This window comes from Ochotona princeps, chromosome 2 (genome assembly GCF_030435755.1).
Source record: "Ochotona princeps isolate mOchPri1 chromosome 2, mOchPri1.hap1, whole genome shotgun sequence".
NCBI lineage: Eukaryota > Metazoa > Chordata > Mammalia > Lagomorpha > Ochotonidae > Ochotona > Ochotona princeps.
In genome coordinates, this window is record NC_080833.1 from 102,393,493 (window position 1) to 102,418,175 (window position 24,683).

Genomic DNA, 24,683 nt, shown 5'->3' on the forward strand with positions numbered 1-24,683 from the left:
AGATTATATCTCTCTTTTAGTCTCCCTTTCAACCAATTACTTAAAGGAGAACCTGTCAGCTGAAAAGACAAGCACAACATTCTCTCTCACCCTCTGAGCCCAAGATCTTCATATATCCATGGCTGACTGACTCTCATCGAAACAGTAATTTTTCACTCTTAAGTAAAAGCACCTCAGTAAAAGTCTGCAGTAACAAATATGCAAAACAGTGAATTAATCTTGATTCACAATAGATTCACATGGTATGCATTTCATAAACATTGGTCTTCTTAAACAATAATAATGCATACAGCACTCAAATTATTGCAAATGCTAGTGCAGACATGAGTTCATGTTTTTACTATGTCTATTTTTCATGATGTGTCTTTCCAACACTAAAGAAACACCAGGCCAGGTTTGGTAACAGATTCGGGCTCTAAAGTCTCGTTGAAACCACCTGACATACATGGGATGGAAGGCATACTACCCTCGATGTCCCCACCAACACTGCTGGTGATCAATCTTCCTAATCCTGTGGAGTTACTATGGGAATGACAAGGATGAGGCTAAGATGCATTTGTGGAAATACACGAGAGTGAAGTTATTAAGAATCAAGCTCTTACAGCTTTAAATATCATAGCAATAGATACTAACAGAAATGTAACCACTATGCCCACTTAGAAGCATGATGCTGCTAAGCTAACAATGATCCTCATGGCTGCCATGCAGGCACTGTTCTCAGTGCCAATGAGAGGCTGGAACAGGTTCAAGGAGGGTAGGCTACATACCTGTGCCCCCTGGTCCTTCAGAAGGACTCTTGATTTGGTGACTTTCTTATTCTTTGTCCTTCCATCAAAATGGGTCTTCCTGGCTTCCATCAACCCTCCATCCCTGGGTTGTGTGGTAGACTTATTTCAAATGCTGTTACTGGTTAATAATGGTTTTATGTGTTCTGATGCCCCCATAATAGGAGGATATTAAACTAAACCTTCCATGTTTTTCAAATAATAGTAACCAATGAACAGAGGAAAGCCACAGATAGACTGACCAAGGTTTGACAAGAAGGGAAAGAAGAGGATATGTAGCATGAGACCCACCAAGACAAATAAGGCAGTAGGTGCCTGACTAACCTGCTCACAACTAAAACTAGGCAGCAGAGAGCTGTTAACCACACCCTGAATAGGATCCTGCAGCAACACAGAAGTCTAGTGAAAGCCTTGTCACCACTGTGGGTGAAAATGCACATGACTCAGCTCCCACCGCTCTCCCTCTTGTGCAGCAACTCTAATCTGCTCACTCACACTGCTCCAGAGAACTGATGCTTCTCACATACCACCCAGAGTGTAGCATAGAAGGCGCAACCAAGCGATTCAGTCACCTGACTCCAGCTGAAAGAAATCATTGTCTTCAAACCACCTAAGACTTTGCTCTATCCTGCTGCCTTTAGGAGACAGAGCTAATGAGAACACTCACTCCCTCTGCAAAGTCAATAAATTCATCCTGTCTTCCTGCCCTGAGGTAAACACTGCCACTCACCTTCCAGCTCCTGACCTGACAATGCCCTACTGGACCCTCAGTAGTGCCAATGACACTCACATGGCAAAATGTCAATGACCTTCACATTCTACATGCCATGTAGAAGATGGTAAGTTAGTCCATGCAGATTTCAGGAAAATTCAACTTAAAACACGGGCATTGGAGAGAGACTAGAAACAGTCCCTGGTATATTTCACTATCAATTATTTACCAAGGAATCTTATCAATTTCAGAGACACCAGCACATCCTGTGACCCAAGATGTCATCCACAGCCTCCAGGGCGTCACAAGCTACTTCTTAAAGGAGCAGCACACACAGGGCATAATCGTGTCTGTTCAGTCCTCTGATGTGAACAGCTGCCGATTCAGAATCTGACAAAGTCAGAGACAACCAGTCCCATGCCTCTGCTGGCCCAAAGATGAAGAGGGTTGAGAAAATCAGCCAGTTAAGATGCCTGATCCTCGTGACCTGTGGTCTAGCGTCCACCTGCTGAGGACATTACCTCATGTCATCCTCAGACATGGCCATCAGTCAAGACAGGGCAGGCGCCATGCCTGTCCACGCTAGACGATGAAGTTCCCTCTTCATCCGAAGATGAGCTATTCCTAAGAATCTCTCTTAGAAAGTGTATCTACCTCATCATCTTCGAAACAAACATGGACTTCTCAAAGAACAGAAAGTGTCCTCAACTCCTGGTATTTTCTTCATGGTGTCTCCTTTGAGCCAAAGCTAGAAGGGATGTGGAATGTGTGGTGTGGAAGCCACTTGCATGAGTCTCTTCTCCGTGTTAGTATAAAAATGCACATATCCAAGCTTTCCCTTTCTGTTACCAAGTCAAATTCCCAGGAACTGGATGGAATCTATAGTTTAAATCAGCACCCAAGGTGACTGTTACACACAGCTCCAGACCAGCCTTTGAAAGGATCAGATTTTAGCCAGCTTTTCCTACAGAGAAGGATAATAGCAACAGGCATAAGAGAGTTGAAATGGGCTTTGCCAAAGTTATGATGGTGTTAAGGTGACCAGACCTGGACCCCATTTCTCTTGCTGACCTACACAACACCAGCCTTAAAAAAAAAAAAGCCTGGAATAGAATGGGCAAGCCAGCCCCAACCACAGCCCCAACCCTTCTGCCCTGAGCAAGGCCACACTCACCCTCCTGTAGATGTCTTCCTGGCTGGCCTCATACTTCTGTTGCATGCGCTCCTCCAGGAAATAGATGCGCAGCTTGAGGCTGAAGTTCTCCTTCTTCAGGTCATTGAGGTGCTGGGACAGAGTGCGATATCCATTAGACATGGTGGGCAACCCATGGGGAGCAGCATGCCCTAGTGGCTCTCACCCCAGGAACATGGTGCCGTTGCACCTCTGCATGAAAAGAGCCGGTTGGGCTGCACCGAGGCTGTGGGGCCGCGAGGGAGGCCGGGGCTACCGCAACATGGCCTGGACTGACTGACCGCTGGCGTGCTCTCCAGGTCTTGGGCTCACTGCTCTCTGAGCGCTGGAGTGCAGTGCACTTTCTTTTTTTACCTCGGGGAGATATTTGCGGAATCCCTGACAGAGGAACATGCTGTGTGAATTCAGACACAAGTGGTGTAACCCGACTCCCAGCAGGGAATTGGGCTGTCACCCTCCTGGAGTCTTCCAGGCCCAACCGCAGGCAGTTAACAGCTTCTTGGCAAAGAGGGGAGTGACCCCCCCAAGAAGCTTCCAGGAAATGGGGATGGGGCACAATTCAAGGTAGCAATGGGTTGCAAAGAAGAGAAGGACACAGAGGAGCAGCTAAGCTCCTGGTGACTGACATGGACACTAAAACCCAAAGGCCCACGGCCAGAAACAAGAAATGAGGTTGCTATGGACAGCACATGTGCAACAAATGGCCCACAATATATGGGTCAGTGTGAAATACCCCCTTTTTTGCCTACAGAGCTATTCACATCATGAGTTTTTCTTTTGAAAATTTCCTTTGAAAACCCAGAGTTCCTCTCTCAGTAGTTTCTTCTCAAGTTTCCTCCCTGTGTTTTTCTCCCCTCAGTTAAATTACTATTAGCATTTATTACCATGTTCTACTCTCATATTCACCACAGCTACTCCCAAAGACAGAGGAATTTTCTAGCATGGGGGAACCATTGCAAATTCTGTTTACAAACTCCCAAGGGCCCCTCCCTCCATGGAAGAGGGGAGGGGGAGAAAACAGTGTGGGAGGACCCAAGGAAAGCAGCCAGCACCCTGGAGCCGGCAATTTCAGCCAGCCACTGGTTTTTAACTCTGACACCTGCCAAGTGGAGCCAGGCACTCATCACCAGATCCTGCTCCTAAGCAATTTAAGATCCTTGAGTGACAGCTGCAACATTAGCAGGAAGTATTATTTATACCACATCACAGGGACATGCATGGAAGGTGACTGGGAGATAACCTCACAGCACAGATAACAACCACAAAAAAAAATGACATGTTAAAAGCTTATACTTAATTTAAGCACTCACTCCCCTTCCAACATATCTGCTTTCATTCTTTATATCCTTCCCAAACCTTAATAATAACCCTATGCAGTCCTCAAAGCGCTGGGGGTCCATAAGCTGGTCAATGCATGTTAAGATACAAATCTCACACTACAATCCTCAAAACTGTTTTTTTAAACATCTTTTCTCTTACAATACAAAACACACACACTCTTACGTAAAGCAAATTTTTCACTCTTCAGTAAAATAAACCAAATTTGTCATAGGTGTTATGTGTAATGCTCTCAGATCATTTCTATACCTTTTCTGGGTATGATCAGTTAAATCGACTTCATTGACTACTAATAAGTTCTAACCTGCAGTTAAACAGATTCTAGGGAAAGCCAAAAGATCAATTGTTAAGGGAATGTCAGGGAAAGTTTCACTAAGTATTGAACCTGCATTTTGCCTGCAAAGAGAAGAATTGTGAGCGAATGAAGTGACACAATTGGAGCTGATCGTCCTTCCAAATGGATGTGGATTGTAAACAGGCAACACCATGCACAGTATTAACAGAGAGAATTGATAACATAAGCCAAAATATTCCACACTTTTTAAAAATATGCACAAAGTTCATGTAACTATTTTCATTAAATCTTAGAATAATGAACTTTACTCAGGCTTAGTTAGGAACCAGGAGGAAAAGATAAAACTCAATTAAACCTCCAAGGACCTTCTGGTTCCGGCAAGGAATACTACATGGCTACATGATCTTGGAGGTGTACTCCTCTGGAGGCCTACTTCTACTCATTTATAAGAATACAGAAATGAGTGATTTGTAAGGTCTCCTTCTGGTCTTTCCATCCTAGATGAGTATTTAATCATGCTTTAGCCATCTACTTCAGTGTCTTTTTATTGTCTAAGATAGCTTAATAAAAAAAATTTTATGGGAAATGAAACAGTTGTTATCTAACCTCAACTTTCTGGGGTTATTCCTTAGAGTGGGTATCTAAATGATAGGAAGCTCTTAGCCTTCTCCATTATTTTCTTTCCACACTTTTTCCCTTAGAGATCTGGTAAACTAGGAGTATAACTTTTCCCTCCAAACAATTCCCCAAATCTCTCACTCAAGACCTGGCTCTTCATATCCAACTCTCTGCTACACAGTTCAATTTGAATAGCCCATTCTTCCAACAAACTTCATGGCAAACATTTTTGCAGGGATCTTGGTTAGGTCTATCAGAATCATGGTGATCATCCATTCTCAGGACAGCCACAGTCAGGTTCTCAAAACTTTGCATCTTCTCCTGTCACCTCCCTTTCTGAAAACACTTCACAGGCAGCTCATTTCTCTAAGAATACTCTCTTCAACTAGCCTATCCCTGATTCTCCTTAAGTCTCAGTTGGAATTTCACCCAAGCAAAGCCTCCCTAGCAATCCCAGCCTGGAAAGAGCAATTTCTAAGGCAAGTGTTCACGTTTAGCAGAACTTCACGTATTACCTTGTGATACTACTTCTGTTATTCTGGAGAGGTCTTCACACTTCAGGCAGTTACTTGACTGGTCGTGGGTTTGGTTTCTCCACAGGAAAGGGTCGGTGACCTAGGTTTTCTTTTTCTTTAAGTTTTTTTTTTAATTGGAAAGGCAGTTATACAGAGAGGAGGAAAGACAGAGAGGAAATCTGCCGTCCGATGATTCACTCCCAGAGTGGCTGCAACAGCCAGAACTAAGCTGATCCAAAGCCAGGAATCTGGAGTCTCTTCCAGGTCTCCCATGTGGGTGCAGGGTTCCAAGGCCCTCCGGGACACGAACTGGTGCCCATATGGGATCCCCGGCACATGAAAGGCAAGGAGTTTTAGCTGCTAGGCTACTGTACCAGGCCCAAAGGTTTTCTAACTCCTATGACTTCCCCAACAACCTCAGGAGCCTCTACCAGTCATCTTAATCCCACTATGCGGTCACAGTCATTCAGTCATCTCCACCAAAGTAGAGTGTTTTAAGTTGGGAAAGACATATTTTATATCTTTATAATTTTTGTGGCCAAGTATTTAACAAGCAGTTCCCAAGTATTTATGAATTTGATAGATCAACATTCCATAAATACGTTTTGCTGATTTTCTTTGATAGTTATGGACTAGTCTACTTGTATTAATATTTCATCAGTTTTGATAGTCCCCAAGACATTACATTTGATAGGATGGTGATAAAAAGGCTTTGTTCACTTAAATTTCTAATCTAGGGGCTGGAACCATGGCCTAGCAAATTAGGCTTCCACCTGTAGGCCAGCATCCCATATGGGCACCAGTTAAATCCCTAGTGCTCCAATCCAGCTCTTCACTTAGGATCCAGGATGGCAGCAGAAGATGGCTCAAGTCCTTGAGCCCCTGTGCTCCCATAGGAAACCTGGAAGAAGCTCTTGACTCCTGGCTTCGACTGGCTCAGTTACAGCCATTGTGGCCCTTTCAGGAGTAATCAGTGGAAGGAAGATCTTTTTCTGTCTCTCCTTCTCTCTCTGTAACTCTGCCTTTCAAATAAAAATAAATATCTTAAAATGTTTCTAATCTTGCTATGCCCATTTTGAGCCCTTCTTTGAATACCACATGATTTCCAGCTTCCTAGTACAAATATCCACATGAATATAGACATCTCATACTTGTGATTTCAAAAACTGATCTTCCCCAAGCAAGTCCCTCCCTCATGGAATCCCATTTCATTTTGTAAAGTTCAAGAAGTGCAGAATGAGCTATGAGTTCTTTCTGACGCAGTCTCACTCATATGAATCATCTTACCTATCTGCAATTCTTACTGTTTCTACCATATACAAGAATAGTTCAGAAAGTTCATGGAGCAAGTACATCACCTTTTAGTTTCATTTTTCAAGAGCTTTTTGTAGAACTTAGGGGTGTGTGTGTTTGTGTGTACACATACATGAGGTGCTTCCAAAAGCTCATGAAAAATTGAATTAAAAGAAAATCTTACCTTGATGCAAAAATTCTTGAAATCCGTGCATATGGGGGGGTCTTAAAAACATTCATGAAAGATGTATATTATGAAAACTATACATGGATTTTAAAGTAAATTTATTTTTAAATTCCATTTTCCCACAATCTTATTGAAGAACCCTGTACATATTACATTGACCACCACAACTACTCATACCTCCACCACTCATCTTCCCCTCACATTATGTGAATGGTCCCCTTATCCGATTTTCCTACTCCCAGCCTTCTTCCCTCTGGTCTATGTTTAATACACAGTGGCCTTTGAATGTCAGAGTACTCCTGCACTACAGCCCCACTGGCTTCCTCTCTTCTGACAGAAGGTGCTGTCACTTCACCTCCCAGTAAGGCAGGAGACCCTAAGTGGTCTGGAGCCTCTCTCCTTACCCTTGTACCTGCCTTTGGCTTTTGTCATGGTTCTCCCAGACACACTTTGCCCCAGCCACACAGTGTGACCTGCTGCCTTCAAAAACCACAAGCACTCTGTCCACAAAGCCTGTGAGCTTCCTAAGCCTTTGGCATAGGATGCTCAGTTCATTAATAACTATGTGATTTTCTCCATCCTCTTCTTCATCTGTCATCCAATGTCATCCTCTCAATGAGGTGATCCTGCTTAAAATTATAACCCACCTCTGGCATCATCCCAGCACTTCCTACTTTCCTTCGTTGTTGCTGCTGTTATTTCCAATTCCATGGTAGTACTGCTTTCTGAAATACTATGTTTTGCTGATGTTTGGTTTCTTTCTCTATCCTCACCAGCGGGTAAGCCCCACAAGAAAACTGGGATCTGGACCTGTTTTATTCACCACTGTACCATCAGTGCCAAGAATAATGCCTGATACATAGTAGACTCAAATAACTGTTGGGAAAGAATGGATGAATAGGAACCAGCACTGTGGCACAGCAAGTTAGGTCACCATCTGTGCTGCCAGCATTTCACAGAGCACCAGCTCAAGTTCCACCTGCTCCTCTTCCTATCCAGCTCCCTGTTAATGCACCTGGGAAGCAACGGAAGAAGGTCCAAATGCTTGGCAACTACCCATGTAGCAGAGCTCTCCATGTGTCTCACTTTCACTCTATAACTCTGCCTTTCAAATACACATTTAAAAGAATGGATAATTAACCTACTAGCATCTTTAGTAGGAGCCATTTATGACAAGTATCTATATAAAAGATCAAGCATACTTGTTTGAGGATAAAGAACACACTTAAGGAATTTCTTCTTGATGAAGAGGTCATTTTATAAGTAAAATAAACTATTCTAACACACTAACATTAATACACAGCATAGAATCTGGACTTCCAACAAGAATTCTGAACAACCAGGGAGCACTATGTGACAAATTGCAGTCAAAGGACTCTGTGAAGCGCACAAACTAAAAAAAGAAAACATAGAAATGAGGAAGGAAAGATTTTCAGGGATGTTTTCACAGGGAACTGGCATCTCAGATCCCTTTAAGGAACAACTGCAACTTGGATATGCTTACGGTACAGGAATGTAAAGCAATCCAGACAGGTGGGACACAAGCAAAGGTACAGGAGACCAGCCACACTGAAGCAAAGAGCACAGCCTTCCCTGTAGCAGGAGTACAGAAGGGTGGGGAGAGAGAGAAACCATGACTATGAGTTCTTGAAAGTTAGAGAAGAGGCTTGACTTTCGGTCTCCATCCTGACTCTCAGATTAGGCGAAGGGCAGAAAAAAGGCCATGGGGGTGGGAGAAAGCCTGACACTGCTCATCAGCAGGATGATTCTGCTACTGTGTTTATTGCCAGTGTTTTGCCTTCCTTGATTTCTGTAGCTCTAACAAACAAAAGCGCCCATATATTGGCCAGTTTAGTAGGACACTAAGCCTACTCGCAGGCCTATATGTTTTATTGAGCTCTGCATTGCTCCAGACCCAGGCACAAAGCTTCTGTCTTTATTCTTTCTTTGTTCCATAGAAAATATAAAATCTTTTCCCTCAAAATATTTTTTTTCACCAAATATTAATGGCTCTCCTTTGCTTTTAATTCATTCTCTCCAACTCTTCCTTAATGCATTAGACTAGACTGGAAATAAGACTTTAATAATGACTCAATCAATTCCAACAATAGTAGGAGGATTACAACCCAGCTGTTCTGTGTCATGCTCCATTAACATAGCCAACTGTCAAGTCAGCCTTGAAAAAAAAACTCCCTTGACATTTGCTTAATCATAGTCAGACCCCCCAGACAGTTCTGATAATGGAGTTGCCTGCAAATATTAATCTATTACCAATCTCTCTCTTAAATGTAAAGTTCCACACCCCTACAAATGAATAACCATCTTCACAGACATATTTTTTTACAAAGATAATACAACTTCATAAGTTAACATTCTGCTAGTTTGATACCTGTGATAATTTACATCTTCACATTTTCCTTGAAAACAAACAGTATTTTTAAATAAGAGAATAAAGTAAGCAGAGAACTGGGGACTGATGCTTTCGATATCCCTTGATACTCGGCTATCCCTTTACACACAGGCCATAAATATCACCATTACACACATACTTACCTAAGCAAGGAAGCCTGAAAATGCAGAAAGAGCAATAGCTTTTGAACCAAGCAGACCTAGGTTGGAATATCCACTCTGCTATTTTCTAGTTACATAATTTTGGGGAAAATCGCTTAGTGAAGTATAGGAAAGCAGTCGGGGGCAGAGGCAGACAGGCTACCAAGAGGGTTATAACCTGTGGTGCCAACTTTCACTTTTTTCATTTGAGGTAAATAGAAAGAAAATGTTTTTTTGTTAATGTTTAAGTGGGTCTATGGTTAAGCACTTTACTAACCTTACATACTCTCATTGTTAGTAAAATAGTCCATATTTTTAAAAAAAAAAACTGCTGTAAAGAGTGTAGAACTAAGAGTTACAGGAAGGCAGTTCTCAAATATAAAGATAACCTTTCTGGCATTCAACATTTTTAGTTGGGTGGGATGAATTTATAGTTATTCTCCATTCATACATGTATACATAAGATTTCTACATTACAAAATGGAGTAAATTTCCTATTATAAAAACATTTTCAGGCCCGGCACAATAGCGTAATGGTTAAGGTCCACGCCTTGATCCCATGAGTGCCGGTTCTAATCCCTGCAGCTCCACTTCCCATCCAGCTCCCTGCTGGTGACCTGAGAAAGCAGTCGAGGACAGCCCAAAGCCTTGGGATCCTGCACACACCTGGGAGACTTGGAAAGAAGTTCCTGGCTCCTGGTTTCGGATCGGCGCAGCACCAGCCGTTGTGGCCACTTGGGGAGTGAATCATCGGATGGAAGATCTTCCTCTCTGTCTCTCCTCCTCTCTGTATATCTGACTTTCCAATAAAATAAATAAGCCTTAAAAAAAATTTTTTTTTCATTGACAGCAAAGAGCCACCAGTCAGGGGTGCTGTTAAAATACCACACATCTGGGCCCAGCGCCATAGCCTATTGGCTAAAGTCTTCGTCATGCACGCGCCAGGATGTCATATGGGCATCAGTTCTAATCCCAGCAGCCCAGCTTCTCATCCAGCGCCCTGCTTGTGGCCTGGGAAAGCAGTTAAAGATATTTTGCTTTTTATTGGAAAGACAGATATATAGAAAGGAAGAGAGAGCGAGAGGAAGATCTGTCTGATGATTCACTCCCCAAGTGACCACAATGGCCGCAGATGAGCCGATCTGAAGCCAGGAGCTTATTCCAGGTCTCCCATGTGAACGCAGGGGCGCAAGGCCCTCGTCTGCCCTCTATTGCTTTTCCAGGCCACAAGCAGGGAGCTGGATGGAAGCGGGGTTGCCAGGACACGGGTGCCCTTATTGGATCCTGGCACATACAAGAGGAAGACTTTAACTAATCGGCTTCTGTGCCGGGCCCTCTCCTAGAAGCAATTTTCACCAATGAGAGAGCTTCCACTTTATGAAGAATCTCTGCTCCTTTATAGCCCTAAAAGCTGATGGGAGTCCACCTGTTCCAACTGAGACCTGTGTCTGCCCTGTGCCACGGAAGAGATGAACAAGCGCAAAGGACAAGAGCAGGCTCAGTGACAGGACCCAGAGGTGATCTCCAGTCGCCATGTAACCTGGAACTTTGCTCACTGTCGTATTTTCAAAACAGCCCTATGGGAAGGGCTCACAAACACCTGAGCATATTTCCTGCTCTAAGCATCCTTCGGCTGTGAAATACAACACAGAAACCCTATTTATTTTGGAGTGGGGAATGGAGACGACAGAGACAGGCTATGCAGAGTTGGTTTGTGTCACAGGTACATATTTTAGTTATAATACACCCATGTGTTCGAGAGTCCCTATCCTGTTCTGATAAAATCTGAGACAACACAAACACAAAAGTCTAATTTCTGGTTGTTTTGAATGATTTGGACTTGTATTGAAGAATTAATGGGATACAATTATTCTACCTCTGTGACAACAATCAGTTGCGTAGACTTTGGTACAAGACAGTTTCATGTGTAATTTTTCATTGTACCTTTTTCAGAAACTTTGTAGTGGAAAGGTTAGAGATTATTATTCTTATTACAACCTTTTTATTGCCTAGGGAAGACATTAATTAAGAGATTAGCTGACTTTCTCATTTAGAAAGGAAAGGAGCTCAGACTGCAATGTCCAATAAATTGGCAGGCAGGATCTCTGTCTGTCTGTCTCTCTCTCACACACACGCACACAAATATTTTTTAAAATTCATTAAAGCGGACTGGTTCAGAAGCCCAATGACTAAAGTCCTCGCCTTGCACACGCCAGGATCCCATATGCACACAGGTTTGTGTCCTGGCAGTCCCACTTCCCATCCAGCTCCCTGCTTGTGGCCTGGGATAGCAGTCGAGGACAGACCAGAGCCTTGCGATTCTGCACCCACAAGGGAGACCACGAAGAAGCTCCTGGCTTCAGATCAGCACAGCACCAGCCATTGAGGCTACATGGGTGAGTAAATCATCAGACAGAAAATCTTTCTCTCTCCTCTTCTTCTCTGTATATCTGGCTTTCCAATAAAAATAAATAAATCTTTTTTTAAAAGTCAATTAAAGTTTGACCTGGTTTGATACCCTTATGGGTAAGTCTTCGCGTTGTATCTGCTGGGATCCCAAACAGGTGTCATATCCTGGCCTGGCTACTCCACTTCCCTTCTAGTTCCCTGTTTGTGGCCTGGGGAGGCAGTGGAGGATCGAGGGGAGCTGTGCACCGGAGCCAACCCCACGCATATGATAGGCCGTCACAAGATGGTGGCTGGCCGAGGGCCAGGAGGTGGGGTTGGTCCCGCCAGTAGGCAAACAGGAAGTCACGGGAATAGGCTGATGCCCTCGTTGTGATTATGTAATTGCTACTGGCCTATTAGGTAGTGCCAAGTGGACCCACGGGGAGAAGTGATTGGTAGTCACCTGTATATAAGCAGCCCGCTTTCGGCAATAAAGGTTTATTAGTGGTGTGTTCAGTTGTGGCGGCGGTTCCTGTTTTCCAGACCCTCGAGAGTGTGCCTCGTTATTTAGTGTCGCTGCTGGTCGGCAACAGAGGATAGCCCAAAGTTCCTGGTTCCTAGCTTCAGATCAGCTCAGCTCAGTCATTGCAGCCACTTGGGGAGTGAATCTGTGGACAAAAGATAATGCTCTCTGTCTCTCCTTTTCTCTATATGTCTGACTTTCCAATAAAAATAAATAAATCTTTTTAAAATTTTCAATTAAATTTAAATTCAATTCAGTTAAAGGCAAGTGAATTAGAACTGATCACTGATCATGTCTAAATGCTTTATATTAATCCTACATATATTAATCCTACATAACACAAGTCCTCACTATTAACTGCTTATACATTATTGCATTTTTTAGCCCTCAGATAAAGCAGATAGATAGGTATGTTTCATCCTATATTTCAACACAAGAAAAAGCCTGCCCATTATGTCATCTAATGAATTATGCATAAAATTTGCACACCACATTCGAACAGGAAAAAATGCCAATTTGTTCTTCCACTCATGAGCCCTTTGTCTCCAACACAGCTTCTGCCCCATTTCTGAAGCCAGTGATTTACATCTGTCTTCAAAAGTAGACTGTGAATCCTGTGAAGATCTGCCTTATTTTCTTTCAGGTTCCATAACAAATGAACAAGTCTCTCTGGTGAAATGCTGCTTCTGAAATTTCAAAATAACTTCTGAAGTTTGGGAGTCTTTTAAATGCTAAAGCAATAATACCATGCCATTTCTTCCCCTAAAACTCAGAAGCGTACTGCAAGTCATCCTCTACATAGACTTTTCTTAAAATAGCTGGCCTGATGACAAAAGTTAACAACAGAACTATTGCATCAGGTTGATAGATAAACCTATCTTAGGCAGCTTCATCATGTGGGTAATAAAGGACAGGAGTTCAGATGATGTTCCTGCTGCCTCCACCACCACAGATACACACCCACATCACCCCCAGTTCTAGAATAACAAGATGTTGTCAACATCATCACACTAGAGCACTGTGAACTATATAAAAACAGCACAAATAACAACTAAAAAATCAACACAAATAACAACTAAAATATCACTGCCCCCTAAAAATAGATGGCCTAGCCAGAAATACTACCTCCAGGACAGAATGACCGTTGCATTAAGGTGAGGCTGAGAGATCCAAAGATTGCTAGACTTTAATCTAGATTTAATTTGGCCAGTCAATGACAGTAGAATTTAGTATTTGTCCATAATTGATTCAACTCCCAAAGATTATTTGCTGAGCTTCTGGAATTCATAGGGAAGATACTGTACCAAATTATGGCTTCACCTTTCCCCCTGGCCTTTCAGTAATCCTTGGTCCATCTTTCTGTAGGAGTGAAGGAAATTTTGAAGCCACAACCAGCATATGCTCTAGACAACAGAGATGGGGTTCCTAGTGACATCATGAATGGCCACAGGTATAACAATACAGCCTTACCAGGACAGCAGGGAAGACAGAACCAGAACAAATGCCAATAACACCTACTGCTCCGAAGTGAGAAAAGTTTTGCTTCTTTTTCTAAATTCACTTTGCTCCTTCTGTTACCTGCAACACTTTGAATTTGGCATGAAATATCACTACTCTTCATTCTCTACAGAGTCTGATTCATCAAATTTGGATACTTTCTCCTAAACAAAATTTATCTTACCCTAAAACCTGGGCAAGGATCATTCTGGAGTGTTTCTACCACACTGTGTACCTACCCCTATTTTGGTCTTTATCCCAATAAATTTGGATCATCTGTTTGACTATCTCCCAGACCAGATTTAGGGCTCCTAAAGAGCAAGACGGATCTACTCTGATGTAGGATGCTAGTGTTTTAGCCAGCATCTTAATCGCTAACAAAATGCATTCCCCCACTGTTGCTTAATAAATGTGAGTATTACAGTTGTTCTTAGTGAACTCAGGAGCTCCCCGAGCAAGAAAGGCTGACATCATTCATTCATTTAAAAACAAAACAGAAGAGAAAGGCATGTGTGCAATGTACCAAGCACTGTTAACCCACAGCAAGTAGCAGTGACAAGCTTCCATGATAGAACTCAGATTCTAACACAAAAGACAGGCTCTGAACAAATCACTCATGTTCAAGGGAAAGCTCAGCGACTTGGGGATTTTACAATAGGGTGGCAAACTAGTGTGGAATAGATGAGCTGGTGGTCAGTCATCCTTAAACTCCTACTGCTATACTTGTCTACATATATTTAATAGCTTAGCTTTGTCACTCCTGTCTCTGCCTTCTCCTCTCATGTGTGATTGGCTCATTTGTAAACTCCTATATCAACATCACCACCATCCTCTGCCTAGGATGCTGCTAGTGATCTAACAGTTCCCTCTTCTTTTAGACTTTACTTCTCCAATCCAGCGCCTACACAGAAGCCAAAAGCCTTATCCTAAAGGAAATGTTATCAATTCACCTGCCCGCTTAGAAGCTGTCAGTGGTTTCTGTGGAACTTGGTTAAAACTTAAAACCCTTTGTATAATTTGTAAGGTCCTAAATGCTAGCTTATCTCTCCTTTTTCCTCTAGTCTCAGCTCTTCTGCGTATTTCTAGCATCCCATGCTTTAGGAGTCTTGGGAACAGTCTCTATTCTTCCATTTCCAAGCAATTAACAGCTAATTCTATGACTCCTTTAAGTGCTTTCCTATGGGAAACTTTTATATTTAAGTCATGCACATGGTCCTTTTCTCTGTGCTTTCACACAGGTCTCATTTTGGTTTTGTTTTGTTTTAAAGACTTGTTTATTTTTATTACAAAGTCAGATATACAGAGAGGAGGAGAGATAGAGAGGAAGAACTTCCGTCCGATAATTCACTCCCCAAGTGGTCACAATGGCCGGTGTTGCGCTGATCCGGAGCCAGGAGCCAGGAGCCAGGAGCCAGGAACCTCCTCCAGGTCTCCCATGCAGGTGCAGGGTCCCAGTGCATTGGGCCATCCTCGACTGCTTTCCCAGGCCACAAGCAGGGAGCTAGATGGGAAGTGGAGCTGCCGGGATTAGAACCGGCGCCCATATGGAATCCCAAAGCATTCAAGGTGAGGACTTTAGCCACTAGGCCACACCACCAGGCCCACAGGTCTCATTTTGACTAGAACTAAATTGCTAAGAGTTTGGAAAAATAGATAAGGAAGGATGGATGGGAAGAGAGCCAAAGAGCAAGCTGGCTATAAAAACTACATTTGTGCATGTATACCTGTCTCTCACAGGCAAGATGTTGCTAATAACGATTTCAAGTAAAGAAATTATATTTTTATGGAGTTGCTTCAATTCCATCAAAGTTACTATAAAAATAAACTCTTTTTATTTTGACATCTACATTAAAAATAAATAACAAAAAAGGGACCTGGCACGGGAGCCTAGTGGCTTAAGTCCTCACCTTGAACACACCAGGATCCAAATGGGCACCAGCTCTAATCCCGGCGGCCCCACTTCCCATCCAGCTTCCTGCTTGTGGCCTGGGAAAGCAGTCTAGGACGGCCCAAGGCCTTGGGACCCTGCACCCTCATGGGAGACCCCAAAGCAGCTCCTGGCTTCAAATCAATGCAGCTCTGGCCATTGCGGCCTCTCGGGGAGTGAATTAGCAGACAGAAGATATTTCTCTTTGTTTCTCCTCTTCTCTGTATATCTGACTTTCCAATAAAAATAAAATAAATATCTTAAAAAATAAAATAAAAAGAATTATTCTTATTCAAGTGCTTTATTCTCTGAAAACTGATTGCTCTCTTTTCATCTGGGAAACAATACCTTTTAGATTCCTTGGATAATTCAAATATAACTTTATTATTTTTGATAAGATTTTTATAATTAAGTTTACAATCAAACATGAGCCATTCTTTAACTTTGAAAGTTTTTGTACATGTGTGTACATACACACGTTAAAAAGAACTTATGGTCTGTGCAGGAGATCAATTGGTTAATCCTCCTCCTTCAAGTGCTGGGATCACATATAGGTAAAAATGATCTTTCTCCACTCTCTCTGCTTCTCTCTGTAAATCTGCATTTCCAATAAAAATAAATAAATCTTTTTAAAAAAATAAAATAACTTGTGACCTAATATTTATGTTTCAAAGACACAAATTAAAGCAATTACTCCAAGCCTTAATATCTCATCCATTCTTGTCTTAGATGTTGTTTATTTAAGTGAACTCTTGCCTCTCATCAGATTGTATACTCTGTGAATGGAAAGTTAGCTACAGCTTTGAATTCTTTACAATACTCCGATTCATTTCTTTTACTCTGTAGCTCCTCAGGAGGGAAAAATGGTTGCACTAATGTGTATCTTTGGCAACATTGCTAATGCATGAAAACTCGAAAGGTCTATGGCATGATGGCAGATGTAAGCCCTCTAAAGGTCATGTTCGAAAAGCAGAAGAAACAACACTGACAAGTGCTGAATGCTGAAAATTCCACTTCCACTGAATCTCTGAGCATCCTAAGATACCAGTGAAAACAAAATCAGTGTGCTTCGGGCACTGTGGTTTTGCAAGCATCAAAGCCTTTTCTTTTGAAAGAGGAAAATGGACTTCGCCAGTAGCGTTTATTTTCTAAAGCTGTTATTATAGAGAAACACTCAAGTAGCACTGAAAATTGCAAACTTAGAGACAGCACTGACATGACCCAGCTTCACTTAATCCATACCTGGGAACCTAGACTGTGACAACTTGGACCTCCACCAAGGCAAAAGAGCAAATGAGCCCCGCAAGTCTAGCTCTATTTTCCTTCTTCCCCTTCACCCCACCACATCATTCAAAATCCAAGTGCAAAAGTTTGCCAGGATGGGTGGTACCAAACCAGACTGACTCACCGTGGTGTGGTTACATTACATGGGGACCGCCAGGCAGAGCTGGCCTCAGACTACAGTGAGGCAAACAAGGCAGCTGGTGTTGCTGGCATTTGCGTGTTAAAGACATGATTATCAGAACATGTGCAAATAAGCAGAATGGTGGAGACCCAACTTGGTTTCACAAGACTTCCACCCTTCTCTGCCTTTTCTATAGTATTTACCACTTGAGTCTATGTTGAAAACCAAACTGCATGCCTTCCACCAGTGGAACCTTGTCTCTGAAAAGTCTTCCCATGGGAACCACTGCGGCTCTCTCAGTTCTGTCAGTTTATATCCATATAACATTTTTTAAGTGACTTGAGCCTTTGTTTCTTCCCTAATATCTGTTTCATAGGAAAATTAGCAGAAATAAAGTATGTTCAATATCTAGAAAACCCTGGCATACCAAAAAAAAAACCTCAATAAATATCAGTTATTATGATTGGCTACTGTTAGGATATTCTTTAAGAATCCTGTCAAATATTATTTCAAAATTACTCTGTTTCTTTGCTTTCCTTTACCATTCTATCATTTCAGTCTAGATGAAAAATAAACGTACACATGTCTTGACTTCCTGTGTCCCATCTTATTAGATTAATTAACACATTAGTACCCTCTTTGGAAGCATTTAACTTGGGGCCTGAGTTTTGATGTAACACCTTCATGCAATCATCCCATGTGGGTACCAGCTGAAGTCCCAGCTACTCCATATCCAATCCAACTCCCTGCTGACATGCCTGGTGATGCAGGAGATGGCCCAAGTATTGGGACCCTGTCACCTATGTGGGACACCCTTACAGAATTCCAGGCTTCTGACTTCAGCCCCAAGTGTTGCAGCCTTATAGAGAGTGAGTCACCAGGTAGATGATCTCTCTCGGTGTTGCCCTCTCTTTTTGTAACTCTGCCTTTTAAATAAATAAATAAATATTTAAAATAAAAAGGAAGCATTCAAATTATTGTGAAAACCAAATAAGGTAGAAGAAACACAAATTCAATAAAATACTTAACCTTCAAAACTTTAACAGGTTTAATTTAGCAGATGAACATTTATGGAAAACTTACAATGCACTACATTAGGCTAGATTATAGAGACTGAATGATAAGGAGCAAGATACGTCTTACACCCTCAAAGAGTTTTAGAGACTGGGTATATCGTCTAGGATTAGATGGCAAGAGAAAGCATCCTGAAAAAATGGCACCTGATCTGACACTTGCAGGGTAAGTAGATCTCAGGTAGGTCAAAAATAGGAAAGAAAAGCCTTTCCAAGAAGAGGGTACAGCATTAATTAAGACTTGAGAGTACGAAACAGATCTGAATTGCAATTAGTTTAGAACTAATGAAATAAAAAGGAGATTATGAACAATACTGGGAGATAAGAATAGATTTGCAATTTACCTAGTAAAGACAGAGCCTGGTGGAACTCCAATCTGCGCCCATCTGTATAAGAGAAGCAATGATTTCATTCCCATGTAAACCAGCAACTTCACCTGAACCAAACTCTTACTGGTTAGCCCTTCAACCTAGAAAACGAACTACTACCGCAAAATTGGCAGACGTTTTCAGGCTCACCGTAGGAGACATTAGGCAAATCCTTTTGCTACTCTTTGTGTCCACAGTTGTAATTTGAGATAATGCCATGCCTTTTTAACTGGGTTGTGTTAGTGTTAAATGAGATAATGTTTTTGCATACTCAGAACAGTACTTAACACAGAAAGTGATTACAAATGCTGGCTAGTGTGACCTCGGTGCCTCTTGAGTGCCACTCATCCCAAAGTAGCTGAGGATGTGCACTCCATCCGTGAGAAACACAGACGAAGGACAGTCATTGGTCAGGAAAGACAGTGATCTCGCCTCTGGGGATTTACAAGCTATGCATAAACATTATCACCCTGAGGTCACAAGCACTATCAGCCCGGCTCCTCCTCCTTGAAAAATTGGGACAGAGATACAAAGACAAAATAAGGCACTCAACTAACTACTCAAGTCTACAGATTCCCCCTTCTCCAGGAGATGGGTAATGGAGGGCTGGAAACCCTTTTTCATCCTAGTTGACAAAGCTTAAAAATTAATTAAATTATTCATTGAAAATGTAAAGGTAACATTTCTGCAGAACAACACTCTTCTTCATCACAAGATGACCTCAACCCAACAAACAATGTTTAGGGTTAACAATTTAAATAACACTCAGAGGACGAAGTCCAGTGTAGGGTCAACTTTGCACTCCTGCCCAAACATCTTCTCCTGCCCATCATTTTTCACCCCATAGGAGTAGGGGTGGTGAGTCACAAAAGCAAAGCAAAAAACCATTGTGTCTCTTCCAGGTTTTGCCCTCTTTGTTTCTTTTTCCTTCATCCATACAAATGCTGGCTGTCATTTTCAGTTGTTAATGAATTCATTAAAACATAAAGTGTCAGTACTTGCAGTTTCGGTTTGTTACCTCTATTCTAGGGTCAACAGACTTCCCCCTAGAAGGTTCCACCTTAGCAAACATCTTAGAAGCAATCACATTGTTGAAGACACTGGTTAGGTGTATAACTTTGCTCTTTGTTCTAATGCTCCTATCTTCCTGCCCTCTAGCACAGTCTCTCTTTGACTCAATTCATCTTTTCTCCCAAATTTCCCCCTCTGTATGGAATATGACCCTTTTCTTCTCTGACTAGTATAATTGAATTTCTTCAAGGATCTCACTCAACGTGCAGCCCCAGCACAGGAATCCACTGGTAGGAGGCCCTTCCCCTTTTCCTCTAATAAAATCAGACATTTCCTCTTAGACTCTCAGAGTAAGCTGTCCTTTTCTCTGTGAAAGCACCTGTCACGTATCCTTTAGCTGATGCAGTATCTGTAATTCCTAAGGCACGGCAACTAAGGACAGAAATGTATCATTTGAAGTGATCAAATGCTCAGTTGCTTTGACAGGTAAAATGAGAATGGACTTCTGGAAGCGCTTCCCAGCTCTGTATTCCTTTCACACTTGTGAGGCCTTGAGAATTCCCTCTCCTCTGGAATACAACTTCTGGCCTGTCCCTTTCTCTCTGCCCAAGGGCAGCTACCCATCTCCTTTCCCAATATCAGAGAATACATTTTTAAAACACAACAGAAAATATGTTGTTCAGTACCTAACCCTTCATAGGGTGGGATACTGGAATGGGTTCCTCTTTCTGCTCTATATTTTCCTAATCAATGTAGCTTCTGATATTCAAGATCTCTCATGGAGGAGCTCTTCACATGTAGAGGCAGCCATTGAAATCCACAGGATGGATGAACAAATTTGAGAATGGACAAATTGATGAACCCAGCATAGCTTGGTGTAATTGCAATAACTTTTTTATATCAAAGAAAGGTGCGTTATGTACTTGTTGTTACTTATTACTTAACTCATACATGTAAAAGACTTAAAATATCTCTTACTGGCCTTTTCTCTGTATCCTGGCTGGGGTTCTATCAGTAAGTTCCAGCACTGGAAAAGATGGACTAATCCATAATACTAGACCTGAACCCCAAGAAAAAAGGACTTTATATCTAAAAATTGATGACTCACACTTATCATTCAATTCGGCTCATTATTTACCCTCTTCCCCTGGCACCCAGCCATTGATTCCAACCATGGAGGTGGCACCATCACTTCTATGTCCTAAATCACCTTTCATCTAAAAGGAACACGTAACAGACTTTCTCAGAGTGTCCCTGCTTCTCTGAGGAGCCTTTCTGTGCTGCTGCACATTCAAAAGGTGAAGGAGGGAGGGATTGGATGTCACCACACCCACTTCCACCACCAGTGCGACACAGCTGTTTAGAGGTTTCATCTTCAAAAGCCGCTTAATACTCCTGCACACCCTCTACGTCTCAAACAACTATCATCCATGACAACGACAAAGACCATGACCAGGCTGACCAGTACTGTCCACAGCAGTGTCTGCTAGAATTTACAAGAAGCCCCTAAGGGAAACCTTTGTATCTACAAGGAACAGTGGCATGTGACCATCTGCAAACAGTACTTGTTTAAGTGAAACTTTATTATTTCACATCCAAAGCTGTCAATTCAAGAAACCAGCGTTTCCTCTGGACCTATTTACGCATCACTCACTGGCAGTCCGCTCTCTGGGTATCCCCCAGGGGGCACCATAGACTTGTTGCTTTTTTTAGAACACACAGGCAAGAAATTCTAGGTATGTCTCTTAGAGTCCACAGGCCCTACTGTACAGGCTTCCCGGCACCAATCCAGCTGACAGGGAGCTGGGACCTGCATGACCCTAAGAGTGATTGCTTTGGGGCAAATCTAAACAAAAATCAGAGCTCTTGGAGTTGATTCAAAAACTTCCAGCAACATGACAAGATGCTTGTGGAGAAGCACGTGGCAGTGTCAGAGCCAGCTCACACTGCAGATGAGAGCAGATGTCTAGAGGAGCCCAGACAGGCCACAGGGAATCAGGATGCTGACGGAGGCGCCCTAAGGCCTGGGCTCAGTGTCCACAGATTCTCAGTGTCACTGCAACTTCCTGACATGAAAACCAAGGGCAGCAAGGGGCAGCCAGAATTCACCAGCACAGGCAGCTTATCCATGAGCTACAGCCTAGAGCACAGGACTAACAGAACACACACCCACCAGGACTAAGTTCTCAGGAGAGTCACTATTATAATGTAACACCCATAATCCTGATTAGCTGGGGTCACTTTTATTCAACAAATGGTTAATTTTAGTGAAAACCGTTAAGAAATGTCTAACTAAATATCCTTCCACATGCTGTTGGTGGATTTAAAGACTCCATATTGCAAAGACCTCAATCCTTTTAAAACCGATCTATAATTAGTGGTAATTCTCATTTTTTAAAAAAAGAACACCTTGTTGAGAAGAACTTAACACGCTAGCTCCTATTATATGTGGGAACTCAAAGTCCCAGAATGAGCCAGAATATTTTGGAGGAAGAAAAAGCAACTGAGGCCTTTGCCCTCTTACGTATCAAGAGTGATTAGAATGCTGTTTGGGTTTTTTTTTCCCTCCGGGTCATATTTTTGTATGACACCACTATTCCCCAGTACTGTTTCCAACTGGAATGATAACCACCTCCTCCCAAGACTCACCTTCTCAAAGTCTCGAAGAGCTTGTGTCTGCACCTGAGGGGGTTTCTCAAACGCTCTCAAGGAATGCGCCCGCCCAAAAGAGGTCTTCTCCCCACTTCTCCACGTCTGTGACTGCACGGGAGCACCTCGATCTTTAACGTCACCAAGAAAAGCTGTGAAACAGAAGAACAATTGAAATGTCTGGATGTTAATACACATCGTGATCATTCCAGCTGGTACTTTCCAGCTAAATCTGATTTCTGCAAAATACAAATATGGGAAGAGTTTACATAAAGGGTCCAGCGGTGAATGGTATGAGTCACGGTCTTCAGCAAACGAAACTAGTTTGTGCTCACACCCTTTTGTAAAGTGCTCATTCTGTTCTGGTAGAGGCTATTTATCCACCCATTGATCTGGGATTGCCCAAGGGAGTTACTTTGATGAACAAAACATGGAGATGATGCTGTATAAGTTCTAGCTTTGCATTTCTACACCAATATTTGTAGCACAACCACCAGGCTATGAAGAAGCTAAGTCTACCTACCAGAGGTGGTAAAGCCAAGCTCACAGAAATAAAGTACAGTACACCTGCTGACAGCCGGTCCCCCACAGCCAGATGTGTGAGCAAGGCCATCTTGGCCCCTTATTCCCAATCAAGCTGTTAGATGATCACAGGTTGATGGGACTGATCCAGAAAAGGGCAGCTGAAATAATGCCCAGCTTGCCACCACAGAATTATGAGAAATAATAAAGCATCCTCGTTGTAAGACAGGTGGGGCAAACTCTTCAATGCCTGGGCAGTATATGAGATTTGTGAACCATATTCTGATTCTGTGGCAACTATTCCACTCCGCCCTCAGAGCTCAAAGCAGACATAGACAACATGTAAAGAATAAGCATGACAGTGTTGCAATAAAACTTCATTTGCAAAAAGCATTGGCTCACATAAAGTTTGCTGATCCCTATTCTGAGACACTAAGCTTTGGAATGGTTTGTCACATGTCAAATTCATCAGGCGTGGACACAGCATAGTAGCTAAAATGCTACTTCGGACTCCCCACATTGCAGATACCAGTGCCTGATTTCCCATGCCATCTCTGTCCTTGATTTCAGCTTCCTGCTCATGTGCACCCGAGGAGGTGGCAGATGACAGCTCAAGTACTTGGGTCCCTGTCACCCACATGTGAGAATCGGATTGAATTTCCTAGCTCCTGGCTTTGGCCTGACCTAACCCTTGCTATGTGGGCATTTGAGAATGAAAGATCCTTATTGCCTGTCTATTTGTCTTCATTTCTTTCTCTTTATATCTCTGTATTTAAAAACAAATAAATAAAAATTTAAGGGGACAATATTGTAATGTATCAGGTTAAGCACTTGTGATGTAGCATCACTAAAGGGCACCAGTCTTAGACCTGGCTACTCCACTCCCAATACAGCTCCCTGCTCTTGTGTTTGGCAAACTAGCAGAGGATAGCCCAAATACTTGGACCCCTACACGCATATGGGAGACCCAGAAGCTCCTGGCTCCTGGTTTTGGCCTGGCCTAGTTGTTTGGGGAGTGAATTAGAAGATCTGGACAATCTTTCTCTCTGTCTTTCCTCTGTCTTTGCAACTCTGCCTTTCAAATAAATAAAAAATAAATAAAACTTTTAAAAATTCCAAGTGGTACGGCAATTTCTGGAAATTCACAAGTGTTGGGAATACTAGCATTGATAAACCTACAAGATCCATAGTTGGATAGAATTATGATGAGCAGGAAGCCTGGAGTTGAGCCTGAGTTAAGGCCCTCAGCATCCTTACCTGTCGCCTGACTCGCTCTGGGTATCATCTCCCCACCATCCTCAGCAAAGTAATCTCTGTGGAGGAAAACATATCATTAGTTAATGAGGCACCACTCCCCAGAGCCGGATCCCCTCGCCACAAAGCAGCTAAGTGCACAAGCATTCATGGAGCGTCCATTGTGTACCAGGAACAGTGTCACACACTGAGGACACAAAGGCAAATATCAGGAATGGCGTTAAAATGCAACGGGCTGGGATGCTACCTGTAACTCAGGCAGCACATATCAAAGTGCCATTCAAGCCCTGGCTGCTCCAGTTCCCATCCAGCCCTCTGCCCTTGTGTCTAGAAAGGCAGCAGAAAATGGCCCAAGTGCCTAGGCTCCTGTCGTCCATGGGGGAGACTCAGATGGAGTTCCAAGCTCCTGGTTTCAGCCTGACCCAGATCTGCCCATTGTAATCTTTTGGGGAATAAACCAGCAGAAGGAAGACATTCTCTCTTTATTCTCTCGCTCACTCTCTCGCTCCTCTCCCTTTCAAGTAAAATGAAAATAATTTTTTTTAAATATAAACTTTGTAAACTCAGATGACTTGAACATC

General features: G+C 42.6%; 1 protein-coding gene across 3 annotated transcripts in view; it reads right to left on the reverse strand.

Annotated features, from left to right (window-relative positions):
• PDE4DIP (phosphodiesterase 4D interacting protein) overlaps positions 1–24,683 on the reverse strand; it is a 241,637-nt gene that overhangs the window by 142,947 nt on the left and 74,007 nt on the right. For 2 of the 3 annotated variants that reach the window (XM_058660126.1, XM_058660134.1), the window contains exons 2-4: positions 24,106–24,161; positions 22,327–22,478; positions 2,672–2,782 (exon numbers count right to left, since the gene is read on the reverse strand). In XM_058660126.1, the coding sequence (XP_058516109.1) occupies positions 2,672–2,782; positions 22,327–22,478; positions 24,106–24,161 (319 nt within the window). Of the gene's footprint in view, positions 1–2,671; positions 3,022–22,326; positions 22,479–24,105; positions 24,162–24,683 lie in introns of those variants that run through there. The other variant, XM_058660135.1, reaches the window with a different exon arrangement.